A 19,808-nucleotide genomic window follows, 5' to 3' on the forward strand; every position below is an offset into this window, starting at 1 on the left:
AGGGGTTAGCATGTACAATGGGAAAATGCTTTGAAGCCAATAGACTTGTTAACTATAATCACAAATAGTATCTACTCAAAGTTGCTGAGAAACTAGATCTTAAACGTCCTTACTGTAAAAAGGAAGTGATAGAACATGATGGAGAGGTTAGCTAACGCTGTGGTAATGGGATTGCGGTGTATAAAATTATCTAATCCACGTGGTATACACCTTCTCGTTCCACGATGTTAAATGCCAACTTACTGTTAGTTTTCTAAAGAAGCCAGACTGACGTGGATTTGAAGGCGGGTTTTGACTGGACTTGGACTTGTGTTTTGTCAGTTAACTCCCCTGAACCTGTTTCCTCACACGTAAGGTGGGGAAACAGCTATATTTCAAGGGTCATTACGAAGACTAGAAGTAACTATCTACTAGGGCCGTGGTCGGCAAACTGCGGCTCGCGAGCCACAGCGGCTCTTTGGCCCCTTGAGTGTGGCTCTTCCACAAAATACCACGGCCTGGGCGAGTCTATTTTGAAGAAGTGGCATTAGAAGAAGTTTAAGTTTAAAACATTTGGCTCTCCAAAGAAACTTCAATCATTGTACTGCTGATATTTGGCTCTGTTGACCAATGAGTTTGCCGACCACTGTTAGGGTATTCAGTAAAGCATTTGCGTGCTGTTGTGCACCGTAGGTCCAGTCTTTGGAATGATGCACTGTGTACTGTGCTCATCGCGACCCTACAGTCCACGAGCACACAGCGTGGGAGTGCCTTGGCGGGTGGGGCGGGTGAAACCCTGAGCTTGCCTTTCCCCGCACCGCGGGCTGATGCGTTCACTCTCCTTTACCTGCGCGCAGTGCACCTGGTGGACATTTGGAACGTCATAGAAGCTCTGCGGGAAAACGCGCTCAACAACCTGGACCCGAACACGGAGCTCAGCGTGGCTCGCCTGGAGGCTGTGCTCTCCACCATCTTTTACCAGCTCAACAAACGGATGCCCACCACGCACCAGATCCACGTGGAGCAGTCCATCGGCCTCCTGCTCAACTTCCTGCTGGCGGCCTTCGACCCGTGAGTGCCTTCCGAATGGCCGTTACGTTTTACATGTTCCTCTTGTACCTTCTTGGTCTTCATTGCAAATCATTTTCTCGAGCAACCTACCGCCTCTTTTGTCTTGATCAGATACTTATTTCAGTCAAGTTTCTCTGTGTTGAACATAAATTTAACTGCCGTGGAAAAGGCTAGAGAGTGAAATAGGAAATTGAGTACAATTGTATTTTATGGCCTGACCTGTATTTAACTCATCCCGCGCTTTCTAGAAGCTGTGGACGCTTGAAAGTGTTGTGTGATGGCGTGCCCGGGAAGCGATTTAATGAAGCATGCAGAGGGAGGATGTGTTTCACTCTCTTCTTTGCAAATTGCCCAAGACAGTGTTTCTGCGGGGAAGGGACAAGACCCTGGAGCAAAGAGGGAGAGGTTGAAAGGGGTGTCTGGGCCAGCCCAGTGACAGTAGCTATGACCTGCCTTACATGGCCTGGCCGAGGACGAGCCACAGAAAGCAGAGTAAAGCTATCCACGCACCACGATTGAAACCCGGCCTCATTATCTCATCATTTCCCCTCACGGAATCAGAGATTTCAGAGCTGCCTGAGATCTTAAAGACTGCGCTTCCAAATCTCTCCCTTTATGGGTAAAGGAGCTGAAGCACAAAGAGACTGTCATTGTCCGGTGCCTCAGCGTGGCAGAGGCGGGGCGGGCGCTTAGGTATTCAGCCGAGGTGCTTTCTCCAAGGCATAGTGGCAGCCTTGTGAGATATAAAGACTCCCCTGAATTACATGATCAGCCTGTCATTTCAAAGGGGTTCTTGTGAAAAGCCTCTGGCCTAGAGATAGTATCAACGCCTCCACGTTTGCTACTGGCTTTGCATATTAAAAAGGGAAATTACTAACTTGACCTTTCGGCAGTCACACTTTTAAGACTCTCAGAAGAGTTTCAGCCTCAGTCTCATTGTCTGGCCAGTGCTCGGGAATATGTAAGGCGGGGGACGATCCAGCCAGGCTGACGTTGTTATGCCCCTGGCTGACAAAAGTCTCCAGCTGTCCCTTTGCAACCCCGGTGCTAACAGAAGTGTTTGGGCTCAGTCTGACCAGGATGCATTGTTGTTTCTGAGATTCTTACGTTCTGAGACATTCTCAAGTTGCAGTAAACAATTCTACAACCTGCCGTCCAGCGTGAAAGACTCCATCCATGCTCAGTCTGTACCGACCTCAGAGCTGATGTACTGCTTTGGGCTAATCACTCTGGTAACAGGGCAGGGCAGGTAGAGAGGCTGTGGTTCCACACGACAGGTGGCAGAAAGGAACCAGGCCATGGAAGTCCTAGCAGGAGCGTTCCCATCCTGTCCCCTTAGCAAGAGCAGGGCAGCCATCAGACTCACCAGTCAGGTTTTTAAGGGACTTATGTGTTATAAGTGTAACAATCCTATCTAATAAAGAGGGAATATGCTAATTGACTCTCACACCATCGCAAAGATGGCGGCACCCACAGCCAATAAGGAGGGAATATGCTAATTAGCTGCCATGCCCTCAAAGATGGCGGCACCCACAGCCACAAGATGGCAGTGCCCAGTCCCCTCAGCCCCGCTGGGGCACCTGCCTCCAGAGTCCCCCAGTTCCCTCAGCCCCCAGCTGACGCTGCCCAGCCACCCAGGGCCAGCCCGAGGTGCAGGCAAGCCTCAAATGGCAGCTGCCCAGCCACCCAGGGCCACCCGAGGTTCAGGTAACCAGGGCCGGCCGAGGTTTGCGCTGCCGGCAATATCACCAGCAGAGGTGTGATGGGGGCATCGCCTTCCCCTGATCACTGGGTCGCCTCCCACCCCTGAGGGCTCCTGGACTGTGAGAGGGGGCAGGCTGGGCTGAGCGAACCCCCTCCAGTGCATGAGTTTTCATGCACCGGGCCTCTAGTGGAAAATATAAACAGAGTAATACAATTTCCTGCTAAAGCTTGGAGTATTACTGGATCATTCATAAAGAATCAAAGCTAAAAAATAACTTGGGCCCACTCGATAAATATCAAAACAGGGGAAGATTAATAATAAGGAAGGGGGATTTAGTAAAATATATGGGACTTAAACTAATAGGGTTATATTTTTCACTTTTGTTTAGAAATATTGGGAAGATCATTTCAAAAAATAGAGCTGTAGCTGTTTTTTAAATAACGATGATTCTATGGCTGAATTATTTCAAGAACGATGAGCGCTAAGCTTAAGGACTATCCCCAGGTCAGGCGCAGCTCACACAAATGTTCAGAAGAAACCTTTGGGTGGTTCCTGCTCTTCATGCAGATAGGAAGGCCCTGATCTCATCGAGTAGATGGGTAAACACATCTACATGGAGAGATCTCACGGTAGAGACACGTTCACATAGGGGCCCCAGGCTGAAGGTACTTCCGCCTTTGGTCCTTGGACAGAGCAGATGAGTATATGCCATTCTACTGATAATCAAATTTTCCCTCTTGTGGCTTTTCACATTTTAGACAATGTGAGCTGTAAGCTACCAGGAAGTACTGATATCTGAAAATTCAACTTAAAAGTGAATATAAGAAGAGAAACAAGAATAAAATGAATGTTGATTCTATTTCTTATCGTTGTAAACTCCTGTTTATCCAAATGAGATCCGATATGGAAATCTGATGTCACCTCCTATCACCTATCCCGTTACCCACACACGTGTTAATAAAGGAGCCCCTGTATTTTGGTCGACATGAATGAGGCTGATACTAGAAGATCAAGGATGTGCTGTTGCTATGATAGAATCACACATTTGAGAGATTTTCTTTTATTTGCTATATTTAAATGGACAGATTAAGAAAAAAATACACATAAAATCCAAAGTAAAAGTTAGAGATACCTTAAGAACCTGGTCTCAAAAGAGACAATGAAGAAATGAAAAAGGAAAGACATTACACCAATGTAAATTCATGAAAAATAAGAACTTGGATTAAAGAAATGGGGTCATTATTTTCATGGTGCCTTAAAACTCACCAGACCTACCCAGTTGGACTCTGCCAAGAAAATGATCCGAAATGAGGACAAGATCTCTTTGGAGTATTCTAAGGACTTTTACTGTTATTCTTTTTTAGAAAATTGAAAGTACAAAAGAAAAATAACATGGCAGGAAGTTAGATGAAAATCATTATTATTTAAACAGTTTTATTGAGGTTTAATGGTTACCTTGAAACTAATTCTTAAAAGTGTGGCCTTTTTGAGAGGTAAGGTCTCCAAATCGGATACACAGTGGAGCCCTTCAGCCCTCGTGGCTGAGTGCTCACCCTTCCCAGCTCCCAGCTCCTTACACTTGATTCTGCTGTTCTCTTCGAGCACATGTCTTACTGCTTGTCTGCTGGCTCCCACAAGCTGCCTTAGAGTGGAACCAGGTCTTCTTTGTATGCACAGCACCTAGTACAATACGCAGCTCATAATGAATCACCCAGTGAATGAATGAATGAATGAATGAATGAATGAAAATCAAAGAATGACTTTTCTTAGCTCTTGTCACACCAATTTTATTGTTTTCTGAGATTAAGTCCTCCTTGATCTTCGATATATTACCAAGACTAGTGAGTCCAAATTTGCTCTGTCACCAAGATTCACATCCTCTATTTTAACTTCCGCTCCACAAGAGAAGAAAATCAAACATTCACAGTCACTAATGCACATGGTCCTATTTTCACAAAAGATTTCAATATACTTGTCTTACTCTCTTCCTATTCCTGGAAAGACTAACATCAATTTAGTGTGTTAACTTAATCTCATTTCAACTCGGAGAATCTTTCTTGTTAGGATAGTTCCTCATAAAGTAGATGATGGGACGATGGCCTTGTTTTTAGCAAATATTATTTTCACATATATTCAGCCACTCAAAACTCATAGTAGGACAATGGTAAATATTAAAAGGAGCGGTGATTTTTCTACTTTCAGGGGTCCAGCTACATTTTTCAGGCCAATTCTCTAATGATGATAACATAATCATTGTAATAATAGCTAAGATGCCCTCCTCATTTGCTGTGTCCCAATAATCTTACTGATCTGGCACTATATTATCATAATTCTCCAGGGTGAGTAAGTGATGAAGCTGAGTCAAGAAGTTAAATAATTTACAGGTCATACAGCTGCATACTAGATGAGGGGAGTGGAGAGAAAAGTCAAAATCATTTTGTTTCAGGAAGCAGTTTAAGTTCATTTCTATTCATGCTTTCTGTTTCATTTTTTAAATGAGAATTAATGGGCTTTTTCCCCAGGCTTCCCCTGCTTATTACAGGATATTATTATTACCCTCACATTTCTAGCCTTTTCAGTGTGTGGTATTTAGACATATTTGACAGAGTGTATGTGAAAGATATATTTGGACTTAACAAGTTACACATTGTAGATTTAGAGTCATTTTTATGACTGCCATCCAGAACTCAGGTCCATTGTACAATAGTCTCCTCATAGAGAATACAGAATACAAAATCCTGGTCTTTTCCTCTCTGTTGGACATATGGCACCTCGCTGAGCCATTTGAACATCCATTCCCACTGCTGACTGTTCCCCAACCCCCGACACGATGAAAGGAACCACAACACTATTAAGATGATGGATGTGAAATAATCCTGGAATTCTGCCAAAATCCTTCTGCCTTTTGAGTTTTAAAAATTATTCTGATGTTTAATGCAAGACGTGCCTCAAAGAACACAGCCCTTTCTCTGTGCAAAAACAAAACATGTTGTTCACTTTTGAGGCAAAGGAAAAAGAGAAGAGTCATATGAAACCAAATGTTTTTCTTTTTTTTTTTCTTCATTACCCATATGGCTAGAACTAGATATTTAAAATTGTGCTTACTTGGCTTTTCTATGCACATCTTAAATTCGAGATATCCAGAGAATTTTCTCATCTAGTCACTAAAATTTTATTCTGGAAGAAAATACTTACGTTGCTAAAAATGGAATCACTTTCTGAAGAGTTTTCACAGCTGTAGATAAATTGAACATCTCAATGCCACTCCTCTTTCTGACTTACACTTTGGATGAGTAGCCGATGGGCTTTCATGGGGGTAAAGGAGACAATGTCAACAGTATTGGCCCCTTCCATTCTGGAGAAACTTCTGGCAAACTCACCCGGCCCAGGGCTATGAGAGATTCTCTTCCCAGATGGTTGGCTAACCTCAGGGATGCCAGGGCCAAGTGAGGGGTTTCTATCAGTCTACATGTTAACTTCACTACCCCCAAAACAAGAGTTACGTATGTGATCTAGCCCAAATTTTGTATGTGATCGCTTCTAAATTCAAGGGATCACATGACTGTGCAATCTAATATTAAGGGCCATTGAAGTCAATGTTTGCAATTTTACTCCAACACTTAGAATTTCTCAATATAAAATTTAAGTGGTAAGTCAGAAAGCATGTGTACATATAAAGAGCTTGCTTTGTGCCAGGTACTGGGATAGGCTGGGGATTAGAGATGAATAGGATGAGCTGCCTGCACTTTGTGTAAGTGTGTGGTATGAACACTAACTGGTTTTCACTTTTCTCTCCAATAGGCTGTGAGTAAATATCCCCGACCTCTTAAGCATTGTCACTACATATCTATTGAGTCACTAAGTGAGGGATCCATATGAACCAGTCATTCCCAGGAGAGAAGCCGGAGGAGGAAGTGGTGGCGCGGGTTGAGTGTTGTGCCTTTACTTATCAAAAATGCTTACCAAATGTCTCCGTAAACCATATTGGCAGAAGACGAGCTTCTGATTTCAGTGCTCCTCAATGGAGAAATATTCCTCCAGCCTGTTCAAAAAAGACACCGTCAGAATTCAAATCTCACTTTCACGGGCGTGAAATTTATCATGGGATTCTCTCACTTCTGCTTGGAGAAACTCTCCTAGTCGTTTGGAGAAAATGTACCTTCTGTTGTGAGCTCGGCCCAGCATCCCAGACCTAGCCTTCTCTATTTGTTGTTTTCCTTCTTGTCAAAGCAGATTTTCCTGCCCAGACAACTTTCCCCTGAAGGTAATATGTTCTTAGTTCAAAGAAATCAGCTTTTCTCTGTAAACTCCTGGAATCTCAGCATAATGACTCACTTTTTTGTGTGTGTTTTTTTTTAATTTCTTTATTGATTAAGGTATTACATATGTGTCCTTATCCCCCCATTACCCCCCACCTCCCATAATGACTCACTTTTTATTAGGATGAGTCAAGTGTTTTTAAGACAGACAGGCTACACATCTCCATATAGTAACCCAAGGGTGTGTGCTTTTTTTGTTTCCATTGCCAATCAGTTGCCCCTCAGTTGGTACCTTTGATAATTTGCTGGTTCTTTTAAATGCCCTTTTAGGTATTACTTAAATACCAATATAACCATTTAATTGGGTGTTTATTGACATCAAGCTAGAATAGGAAAGGAAAGTTTGCATCAGCAAAACCTTCAAGGTAATTGGCTTGCAAGTGGGATATATTCCATTATGCCAAAAAGACAAATAGTGGGGGGGGGGGGGGGGGGAGGAAGGGGGTGGAGAGAGTAAAGTATGCTTTACCCACTGTGTTCTCACTCTGCATTGAAAAAGAAAATATTAAAATAAGTAGCATGTTTACATTAAAAATAAAATTATTCTTTTCATAATTAATGACAGACTAATAGTAAATATCTGTTTTAAGCTTCTGCTGTATCTTTTATGCTATTAAAACGTCAGCTGCACTAAAGCTTTACTTTACAGAGAAAAGCTGTGTGGTCCCGTCACCGATCACTGATTCCCAATGAAGTGCAGCACCTCAGGCACATCCAGCTCTGCGGCGTCTTTCCTGGGGTGGTCATGGAACTGCAAGTGGGATGCAAGGCAGACGGCCATCGCGTTCATAAAAGCCAGAGAAGAGCATCACGTCCTCCGTGTTCTTCCTGGGCTGGCCCATTCGGAGGTGCCTGGCCTGCAGCAGGAGGGACAATCGATGGCTTTTCTCGGCCATACACTCTGGCAGGGTTGCTTCCCAAGTTGTGGCCGACAGCCAACACCCCACATGTTCGATTCTACTGCTTCACTCCTAGAGGCTTTGCACGTACTGACTCACTTTGGAACAATAGGCTGCTTCCCTGCCCATGTGCACAGACTCCGGAAAGCTTCCTGTTATCCATCCTCATGAGCTTGACTTTCCACTTCCTGGACCTGGACGGGGTTTCACGGACTGTTCCCGAGTCAAACGGCCCCGATGAAGGACCATTTCTAATGAGAGCAGTTCCTGCATTTCTCCATCGGGGGTGGAGCCAGCTTCTCTCTGCTTCTCGCTTCTTTATCTAATGCCAATTCTTTTTTCACACAAAAGTAGGGACCCTGATCCCAAGATGACAGTAAAGAGTAGCCTTTGTTATGGAATCTTGTCAAAGGCCTTTAGGAAATCTTCCTCTCCCCTCCCCCACCCTTTCCTTCACCCTGTTATAGCTGCTGAAAATGGTCAACAAGGAAAGGGAGGGTCCATCTGTATGTAAGTCTGTGGTGCCCCCATTCTCCATTGTGGAGTCATTTCATCTCCACTCACTCCTCCGACTCCTTAAAGCAGTGGTTCTCAACCTTCCAAACACTGCGGCCCTTTAATACAGTTCCTCATGTGGTGGGGACCCCCACCCATAAAATTATTTTCGTTGCTACTTCATAACTGTCATTTTGCTACTGTTATGAATCGTAATGTAAATATCTGTGTTTTCCGATGGTCTTAGGCGACCCTGCTAGCGGTTCTCAACCTGTGGGTCGCGACCATTGGAAAACACAGATATTTACATTATGATTCATAACAGTAGCAAAATTACAGTTATGAAGTAGCAATGAAAATAATTTTATGGTTGGGGGTCACCACAACATGAAGAACTGTATTAAAGGGTCGCGGCATTAGAAAGGTTGAGAACCACTGCCTTAAAGGGTTATCAATGGTCTGAACGCAGCCACCTCTGAATTCTTCTTCCTGACCAGGGTCACATTTGCAATCTGGCACAGCAGCTTGCATAACAATACATTCCAGTGGGCTAATTTCACCCTTGAGCTCCTGCAGAACTCTCATTGAGCCGCCCTCCACTTGGTGACTTATCTAGATTTATTGTACCAATTTGGCAGAATAGCTCTGATACAGCCACTGTTGGGTTTCATAGCATTAATCTTGCATTTCCAGGAACAGTACAGGACTGGCAATCTCCCTATGATCTTCTTCATTGAAAGCTAGGGTTTAAGAATTCACCCATGAGCTCTCAGCATTTCATCCTTTGGAGATAGCTCTGTTCCAACATCATCTGTGGTCTATTCTCTTTCTTGAGTTAAATTGTTCGCTCCGAATCACTGAAAGAAACTCATATTGCTCTTAAAGTCTCACATATAATGCTGTTCAATTTCTTTGCATTTTGAAGACGACTTTATTACTCCTATCCTTCCACACTGTGTAGACTTTCCTGTTCTCATTATTTGAGCCATGTTTCAGTTTAGGAAAATAATTCTTTCATAAAATAAAATTTTTTATATTTCTAGTTATTCATGCAATTGAGAATGCAGAGGACATGGAATAATTTTTAATGGGGTGGTTTTTTACAAAATGATTGCATTTTTATTATAGCTGCCTGCTCTAAAAGTAGTAAACAACATAATGAGTGGCCATTCAAAATTCTACCAGCACCAATTATAATGATAAATAGTCATTAATTAATATAAGAAATGTATTGTTCAGTGACTCTGCGTGAGACAAAGTGCAAGGCACTGAAATTCACCTAACTCAGAAGGCAGTCGTGCCCCCAAGGCCTCTCAGTGTGGAGTTGAGTCACATGCATGCATGCAAACAAACAGGTCAAGTCGCACGGTGTAGGTCCCACGTAATAGGTAAAAGTGCAGCGGGTAGCCATTGCTTCCACATCCGGGAGGTGAGGAATAAAACTACTTTCGGAGCAGAGTGAATGAAGCTGTTGAGCTGGGTCTTGATGAATGGGTGGGAGAGTCCTGGGAGGGGCGGAGGCCTTCAACAGGGGGACTGTGGTGTGCCGTGCAACAGAAATGGTAGCCAGTAAGACTGGAGAAGACTGAAAAAGCTAAAACCAAATCCTTAGGCAGACAGAGCAAGAAGAGTTGTAAATAATGAAATAACATGGCTGAATGTGTGATGTGAGCATTCTAACAGGATATTTAAGAGGTTATTACAGTGTTAAAGCAAAAGCTTCTGGAAGAAATGGCAGTGGGAATGGGAAGAAAAGAATGAGTTCAATGTACAGTGAAGAGGTATATTATAATCCCTTCAACATGTGTTCGGGTGTTAGTGAGTTTAAGAAGAGCAAGAAGTCAAGGCTGATCCCCATCCCAGGATTCACTGGGTAGCTAAGTACATGGGGATTCTAACCATCAGAAGGACTGGAGGAGGAAGAGCAAGTTAGTAGTAGGATTGGCTCGACTATTATGGGGAGGCTCTGTAAAGATGAGTTCTATTTTGAACACACTTGGTTTGACGTGGAGTATCCAAATGAAGATTTCCAATGAGTAAATACATAGTCTTGTGGTCAGGCTTAGAAATATAAATTGGGATGTCACTAGCAGAGGGTTCAGTCGGTTTTGCATTCTGGCTAGATGTTTTGTAGGCGCTCTTGCTAAGACTGACAACAACAACGATGAATAACAAATGATCTCACTCTGAAGTCTAGTAAGGAACAAAGACACAACTATTTATTATACCTTAGTTTCCTAATATGTCAGCTATAAGAATCTTATTCATATAAATGATTCATTCCCTTATCAAGGCAGACTCGACTTACCTTTCAGCCACATTATTATTTTAAATAACTCTTGGTCGTTCTTAAGAGTAACAACTATCAAAGCAGTGAATTACTAATTCTGTATGATAGATACACTTTCTGATTCTAAGGACATAAGAATAAAGAGTTTATTCCAGCTAGAAAATCATTACCTGGAATATTATACTTCTTACAGTATGCCCTTTGTATCACACTTTGTGAAGGGCAAGTTAGTTATACTTCATAAATCAATGAAGATTTGGCAGCTGTAGTGTCATTTAGATAGAAGGAGAACCAGTCAAACAGAGCTCTTTTGTCCCTTTAAATACCAGCTCACTTTGAAAAGTAGGTGAATCAATCTATGTACATTTGGCTTGTGGGGAAGAAATGATCATTGGAAAAAAAAAGTGTGATTAAAAAGTCCTCAGAGTTACCCTAACAAAAGTCAGGAATTCACTGACAAAAAAAAATCGGAAGCAGTGTTTAAATAAATTGTAGAAATGGTAGAATTCTCATTCATGAAACTATTTTATGAAACCCAAAGTGAAACTCATGTTCTGTGACTTTAATCCATACTTAAACGGTACCTATCCCTCTGGCTACCAGTCCATGCTTTGAGCAAGTTGCCATATACAAAGAATAACTTGAAGAGTCTGCTGGCTCTTGAAAGAAGGAAACATTGATTAGACAGTTTTGTGGAAATGTGTGTTGACTTGTATTCACAACCTTTGCTAAAATGGATTGTTCACATAATGCATCAGCTGTCCTATGAGTTCTACAGAACAGAAAATGTCAAACCTTGTTACTGGAAGTTCTCCAAATGACATCTTTTTTTTTCTTTTCTTTTCTTTTCTGTTATCATGAAACAGGGAAGGCCATGGCAAAATTTCAGTATTTGCTGTCAAAATGGCTTTAGCCACATTGTGTGGAGGGAAGATCATGGACAAATTAAGATGTAAGTTGCTCTTTGTGTTTCTCTTCGCTTATCTCTCCTCCACACCACATTTCCCTCTTCCTCAGTCTTGCCATGACCCCTGCTCACCTGTGTCTTTCCTCATGCTGTGACAGTTGTTTGAAATATGATCTTTTTAAAATTATATTTTTATTGATTTCAGAGAGGAAGGGAGCGGGAGAGAGAAAGAGAAACATCAGTGATGAGAGAGAATCATTGATCGGCTGCCTCCTGCACAACCCACACTGGGGATTGAGCCCGCAATCCGTGCATGTGCCCTGACCATGGAATCGAAAAGTGACCTCCTGGTTCATAGGTTGATGCTCAATCACTGAGCTGCACTGGCCAGGCTGAAATATGATCTTTATTGATCTTCATTGATCTTTGTATTTTGTCATAGAAATATTTTCATATTAGATAAGTGTTAATAAAAGGAATGTTTTCCTTCTACTTACAGATTATTATTATTGATAACTTGTTGAGTGTTACCAACTAGACTTTGTGATATTAAAGTAAGATATATTTTCTTTCAAGTTCATTGTACTGTACTGCCCTACAGACAAGTCCGTCATTATAAGGACTTGAAGGACCGCCTTCCTTTTTTAGGTAATCCAAAGCCAAAGCTCCCGGTATGTTTCTTCATTCTCAGCCAGTGCTGTTCAAGTCACTAGAAATTCCAACTGTGCCAAAGTAAACATTGCCAGGGTAGGGGGCATGGTAATTGCGTAGAGACACTGTAGACTGAGAGTTAACTGGATGCCAGTCAAAGCACAATAGCCACAGTGCATTGAGTGATTATGGGGCTTTTATGTACCTTTGTCACTAATATGTAGAGTTTTAAACTGACAGAACAGTGGGAGTGTTTTGGTTGGTTGATTTGTTGTAGGGAAGGAAGCTGAGACTCAGAGAGTTAAAGTAAATCACATACTTTAAAAGTGAAATGGCACCAGATGTGAAGCCTGGCTATTTTCCCTATGCCAGTGGTAGGTATAGAATCACCTGGAATGCTTTTTAAAACATGGATTTCGGGTCCCACTCCCAGAATTTCTGATTCAGTGGGCCTAGGGTAGGGGGATGGGGGCAAGAATTTTCATATATAGCCAGTTTAAAATGAGGGACATGCTGCCATTTAAAAGAAAAATTAACCCTCTCCCTTACACTAAATATCATGAGTTTACATCACAACGTTGAGTAAGAGAACGCTGTGATGGGAACTAGGAGGCCCAGGTTGTAAGCCCACCTGTGGGACTGCTTCATTGAGTTACCCTGCGGAAGTTGCTTCACTTTTTCAGTCCTCAGCTTCCTGTCTACCCTCAACTTGGGGGTTTGTTAGATACCATGGGGTCCCTCCTGGCTGCATCATCTGTGACTCACAGCTTCTTCTGAATGTGACCTCCTGCTTCTGGATGCACCAGGAGGGGCTGACGGAAGGAAGATACAGAAATGAGTCCTTTGTTCCTTTGGAATCCCCCACACTTTCTCGAAGGCAGAGAGGGTCATGGCATTGGATCAGCAGATAAGTGGAAGGTGCGTGGAAGCCCCCATGACCTCACACTCCCCTCACTTCCAGAACCCTCCTTTCATGGAATGGCCAAATGGAGGCAGCATCCAGAGCAGCCCTCGCAGGCAGGCGTTACAAAGGCCGGTTGAGTTCTCCTCAGTTAGCCTGGAAGATGTAGAAAATTAAAATCTGTGCCAAGACTTGATTGAGGGATAAGAGCCCATTTAGAAGGTGGCAGAACCGATGTTGTTGTTGTTTTAAAAAACAGTGTCCGTGTGATTGGATACTGCGGGGCCCCTCTTGGGAAGAGACAGAAGAAAGCCCTGGGTTCCTTTGGAATGTCCCCCACTTGCTTGAAGGCAGAGCTGTGCCGTCCAGGAGGCATTTCCTCCGGGGTTAGCAGGGAGGGGAACGGTTAGCACAGGAGCCAGAACTGCGGGGGTCTTGCCTGCTGACCTCATGTCACCGTTGGCCACTTATGCTGAGGACGTTAGACATATGGGCGTGTTTTTCAGACTAAAGAAACATTTCCAAACACTCAATGTCATGCCAACAGGCGCCTGGATGAAAGGGTCGCATGTTAAAGTAAGTTCGAGGAAAACTGCAGTTCGGCACTCACGGCCCTTCATTAACCAGGTTGATCCTGTGCCATCAAGGACCTGGTGTTTTCCATGTTTCCGCTCGGCTCTCCTCGGCTCTCCTCGGGGACAAGTGGGTATGGCAGGAGTAACTGGCTACAAATAAATCAGAGATTGTAAAAAGCAAAACAGGTAGAAAACCCACAATGTAAAGCTGAGTTTTGAAAACTGCTTTTAAATGCATCAGAAGGGACAGCAAACCCAGGTGGCAGCGCCATGTCCAATGCTCAGGGCCACCGGGGGCCAATGAACATGCAGGGTGTTCGTTGTGCACCTGCAGGCAGCCCGGAGTGTGCGCGCACCCCCTGCCGTCGTAGGACTCAGCAGCCTAAACACGCTGACCTGAGGCAGTCCTCCTGTCAAATTGCTTTTGCTCTGATTATAGCCCGATGTTTTGTTGTTTGTTTGTTTTCTCTGTGGCCTGTTGTTTTATTGAGATGGAGCGCTTGTTGATATTTCTGCTCAGGGCTCCTGGGTAGTTCTGAGGACCTTAAGGAATTCTGAACCCAATGCTGTGGGCCTGGGATGCCAAGTGCTGGTCTAGAGCTTCCGGAGGCTTGTTCTGTTTTCTTTGAAAGACCGGTATCATGTCAAGCACCAAGCACTGTGTATTTGTTGAGCTTCTATTACTGTTGTTCTGCCCCCCGCCTATCCCCAAGGTCTAGCCTGCCTTGAATTCTTCAGTGTCTCCCCAGCATCTTCTGGACACAGTCTGCACTCCTTCGTGGAGCTTTGGAAGCTCTCCCTGTCTCCACCTCACCTCCTCCCATGCGCCGTGTGGCTCCTGACACAGTGAGCTACTTGCAGATGGTTGAGTGCATCATGCTTGAGCACACTCCTCCGCGCCCTGACCCAGCTTCCTAAGCCTGGTAACCCCTAATTGTCCTCTACGCCGGCCGAGCGCTCACCTCTGTGAGGAAACCTTCCCTGACCCACTCCGCCCTCTGGGAGCCCCCTCTCTGAGCTCCTGCACACCCTACTATTCCCACCTTCACACCACCATGCTATAAGGTATGATGCCACATGAGGCATGATGTACACATGTTGCTGTCATCCTCAACAGACTTGGACCTTCCAGAGGGCATGACGGGGACCTCCTTGTTTTCCTGTATATTCACTGCTGAGCACAATGACATACATTTAGTACGGGCTCAGTTAATTTTAGTTGAGTGAATCAACAAATGTAAGTTCTTCTACAGCAGCTGTCATTGTATGGCACTATAGGAAAAACAAAGGTGGTGAGAGTATCATTTGGGACATTGCAGAACAATTCCAATAGGGAGGCAGCACCTAACTATATGAAGTAAATGACAGAGAAAATGTGATTCGAATTGAATAATAAAAATAGCTACCATTTACTGTGTACTAGGTGCCACACACTATTTGAGTGCTTTACATCTCTGTACTTTTCACCTGTTAACTAATTTAATCTTTGAAATGGCCCTCTATTTGGTATACATACACATGTGTTACATCCTATAAGCATATTACATATATATGTCTATGTGTAAAACAGCCTAGAACTAAGGTACAAACACTTATTTTGATAGCTTCTTCAGAGTCCCCTCGTTTATTTTTAAAAACCTGAGTGGCATTACCATCACTTCCCTTTCATCCCAGTGACCGAACCCTAGTTTGGCTGTTGCTTAACAAATTTCGTCAACATAAATGAGGCTCATACCAGCTTCGAGTCTGTGAAAGGTCACTGTTGCTCTCCCCTGCTTTCACTCTAGTTAGAGATGTTGTCTAAATTCTTTCCTGGGAGATTTGAAAGGCCTCGTCTACTTCTCAAAATGTGCCCTGGCCTAGACAAGCCAAGCCTACAAGACCATCAGGATGGCCCAATTATGCTCACACCAACCTGCCTGAAGACAAACAAAATGGCAGCGCTGATACACAAGCCATTGGTGTTCCTAGGTTTCTTCCCCCCCCCCGCTTTCATTGGAATTCTGGAGTTTCTATATTTGGAATTACATAAAGAGTTTTTTGTTGTAGTTCTGCCTTTGGCAACCTTTTTATTTTTGACTAAATATAATGAAACACAGAGATAAAAATCATTAGGTAAACAACATTGTGAAGGTGGGTAAGAACAACATTAATTTTGTTGCTCAAGTAGAATTTCTATAGCCTCATCGTTGATAAACTAGTTGAAACACAGTAGAAATCCTTTAAAACCGGAGTATTTAAAGAAAATGAGAGCCAATCCACATCCTATCACATAATTCAATAAAAGTCTGTAATGTGCTTAGCGGTATAAAGAAATGCGGTAAAGAAATGTCTCCAGATTACATTTCGACCTTGAAAAATTAAGCCCGAGAAGGGGAATAATGGCGGCGGAATAGACAGACGTGTTCCGAGCCTTGTCCCGGAGCAGAAAGAAAGAACAGCTGAGGGACGCACAAGGAGTGTTTGTTGGCTGGTTGGGAGACAGCTGAATTCCAGAAGGAGGTGGGGGACTGCTGAACGGGGTTCCCCTGACCTGGCAGCACCAACTGCGGCTGGGTCCCCTCCCGGAGCTGCGGGCTTGGACGCGGAGTCTGCGCCATCTTGATCCGGAAAGTGGAGCTTATCTGAAGCCTGAGAATCCACAACGGCGGCACCCCAGGAACAGCTGCGAGCCCCAGAACAACGCTCCCCAACTGGCGCAAGCACACGGGTTCAGAGGAGCTCTACACTCCACCACGGAAAGGTCAGATTTCGCCTGGGATAAGGTGAGGTCTCTGGTCCCGGCGGGAGAGAGGAACGCGCGTTTTGCGGGAGCTGGAGGACCAGGGAAGTCTGTGCCTAGAAAAATCCGTGGCTGTAGGGGCTGGTGTGATCTGTGATTGTGGAAAGGGGTCCTCAGAGCTGCTAAGAGAAGGGCACTCTAAAAAGCAACCCATTTTGATCTGAAGTGCAGGGACACCCTAAGAATTTCAGGCTGTCCAGACTTACGCGCAGCCCGTGCGCTCCCTTTGTGCCTGGGTTTACTCGCAGTCCTGGAGTTCGCACACTTGGGCTTTTTCCTCTTCAAATCCTTGCTTCTGATTACTAAGCCCAATACATAGGATCACCCAGTTGGGGACACCCTGGGAGACTGCAGGGGAAAGTTGTTTTTCTGGAACCTGGGGATCGGAGCGGGGAGTGACCATCAGAGAGTCAGCTCTGAGGCAGACCACGCCCACAGGCCGGTGGCAGTGCCACAGGGAAAGAAGGCTCTAACACTGCCTAGAGAGGCCATAGATAGACCCGGAAGTCAATCCAGAAACACTGCCACCCAGGGGCTGAATCACAAATTGACTCTTGCGTAATCAAAAATAAAGGAATATGAGAAATTAAGACACACCGCCTGCTTAAAATCAGGACTGGCTTACAACACCGAAGAGCAGTGGATCGCAGGGAACTGCAATACTGTCTGGACTGAGAAACAGGCGTGCCAAACAGAAAAACAGAGGAAGTGAATGACCTTCACTACTTCACATTTTATTTTTACCTTTTATTTTTTTATTTTTTTATTTTTTTTTATTTTCATTTTTTGCATCTTTTAATCAAGAAACTTTTTTTTCTTTTTTCATCACTTGATTTTACCTTTTTAATGATTACATTTTTATTTTCAATCCGTATTATTACTACTGCTATTTTATCTTTTTTTTTTTAAAAAGTGTCATTTTATTTTCTCTTCATTTTATTTTGGGATTAGGGTTCTACATTCTATTTTTTATCTTTCCTTTAGCATCGTTTTACTCTATCTCAACTCTACCTTTAGGCCATCACTCTCTTCCTAACCTCCCCCTTTTCAGTGTCCTGTTTGTCTTACCCTTTTACTGCTTTAGATTTTCCCTATTCTTTCTGTTTACCCCTTGTTAAAATTTCACCCTACTTACATATCTAATCTCTAATCCCCTGCTCCAAGTCCACATACACCTCTCCCTTCGCTGTCTGAGCTATCCATAAACTTGTCCTTCTCTCTGTCCTTTTGTTGTTGTTTGCTTGAATGTAGATTATATCCAATTTTTATGCTGTTTTTGTGAGATTGTTTTGCTTATTCTTCTTTTGTTTATTTTTTTGTTTGTTTTGTGCTTCAGCTTTCCCTTGCCTCAATCCATATTAGTTGGTGTTGTAGTTTGTATTAATCCCCAGGCACTTGTTGCTGGCATTTGCTGGGATTAGTGATTGTTCTATTGGAGTTTTATCCCCAATATATATAGTCTGTTCCCCTTTCTCTCTTAGTCACTTTCTTGTCTCTCTTACTTTTTTTTTTTCTCTTTACTTTCCCTTTTCCCAATTTCATTTTCACACTCCTTTTTTCTTTTTTTCTTTCTTTCTTTCTTTTTTCCTCTTCTTCTTTCTCTCCTATCACCTAATTTGCCTTTCTCTGGTGGTCACCTTTATTGGAGGTTATTAATATCGTGAATACATTCCTGTTCAGTGCCTTGTGAGTTGTACCTGGTAGTGCTGTATTTTGTGCCTTTAAATCAACCCAGGAGAGAGAGAACTACATAACCAGACACCCAGAGAAGAGAGACCATGGGGAGACAAAGAAGCAGCCCGCATATGAAAGAAAAGCAGGCATCACCAGAAAAGGAAGTAAACGAAATGGAGGCAAGCAACCTTCCAGAAAAAGAATTCAGAGAAATGGTCATAAGGTGGCTGAAAAGAATGGAAGACAAATTCGACAATATGAGCAAGAACCAAGAGGAAATGAAGAAGAACCAAGAAGAAATGAAAAATGACATCGCTGCTGTAAAGAACTCAATAGAAAGCATCAAGAGTAGACTAGAAGAAGCAGAGGACCGCATCAGTGAGCTAGAAGACAAGATGGAAAAAAATACCCAAGAAAAGCAACTTCTAGAAAAAAAAATTAAAAGGCAGGAGGAGAGTCTAAGGGAACTTTGGGACAACACGAAACAAAACAACATCCGCATAATAGGGGTTCCAGAAGGAAAGGAAGCTGAGCAAGGAATAGAAAACCTCTTTGAAGAAATAATGACAGAAAATTTCCCAGATATAGGGAAGAAAAAACCCACACAAATCCAAGAAGCTCACAGAGTCCCAAGCAAAATGAACCCCAAAAGACCGACGCCAAGGCACATTATAATTAAATTGGCAAACACCAACGACAAAGTAAGAATCTTAAAAGCAGCAAGAGAGAGACAGAAAGTTACATACAAAGGAACCCCCATCAGACTAGCAACTGATTTCTCAACAGAAACTCATCAGGCCAGAAGGGAATGGAATGAAATATACAAAGTCATGCAAAGGAAGGGGCTGAATCCAAGAATACTGTACCCAGCAAGGCTGTCAATCAAAATTGAAGGTGAAATCAGGAGCTTCACAGACAAAAAAGGACTAAGGGAATTTATTACCACCAAACCAGCAATGCAAGAAATGCTAAAGGGTCTACTGTAAAAAAAAAAAGAAAGAAAGAAAGAAACAGGAAGCGAAGAAGTAACACAGGGGTAAAGAATAGGAATGGCGACAAATAAGTACCTATCAATAATAACTTTAAATGTAAATGGATTAAATGCCCCAATCAAAAGACATAGGGTAACAGATTGGATAAGAAAACACGACCCATATATCTGCTGTCTGCAAGAAACCCACCTCAGAAAAAAAGACGCACACAGACTGAGGGTGAAGGGATGGAAAAAGGTTTTCCAGGCAAATGGAACTGAAAAAAAAGCTGGGGTAGCAATACTTATTTCTGACAAATTAGATCTCAAACTGAAGGACATAACAAGAGATAAGGAAGGCCATTTCATAATACTAAAGGGAGCAATCCAACAAGAAGAAATAACTCTGGTAAACATATATGCACCCAATACAGGAGCACCCAAATACATAAAAAAACTCCTGGAGGATATTAAGGGAGACATTGACAGCAATACAATCATAGTAGGAGACTTTAATACCCCACTATCACCATTGGACAAATCCTCTAAACAAAACATCAGCAAAGAAACATCAATCCTAAATGACTCAC

At 43.1% G+C, this 19,808-nt stretch overlaps 1 protein-coding gene across 29 annotated transcripts in view; it reads left to right on the forward strand.

The window, feature by feature from the left end:
* Window positions 1-19,808, forward strand: part of DTNA (dystrobrevin alpha) — a 332,992-nt gene that overhangs the window by 239,177 nt on the left and 74,007 nt on the right. For all 29 annotated transcript variants that reach the window (XM_080683220.1, XM_080683222.1, XM_080683225.1 and 26 more), the window contains 2 exons: window positions 837-1,050; window positions 11,625-11,710. In XM_080683220.1, coding sequence (XP_080539346.1) covers window positions 837-1,050; window positions 11,625-11,710 — 300 coding nt within the window. The remainder of the gene's footprint in view (window positions 1-836; window positions 1,051-11,624; window positions 11,711-19,808) is intronic.

The sequence above is a fragment of the Plecotus auritus genome, assembly GCF_963455305.1.
Source record: "Plecotus auritus genome assembly, chromosome: 8".
Lineage (NCBI taxonomy): Eukaryota > Metazoa > Chordata > Mammalia > Chiroptera > Vespertilionidae > Plecotus > Plecotus auritus.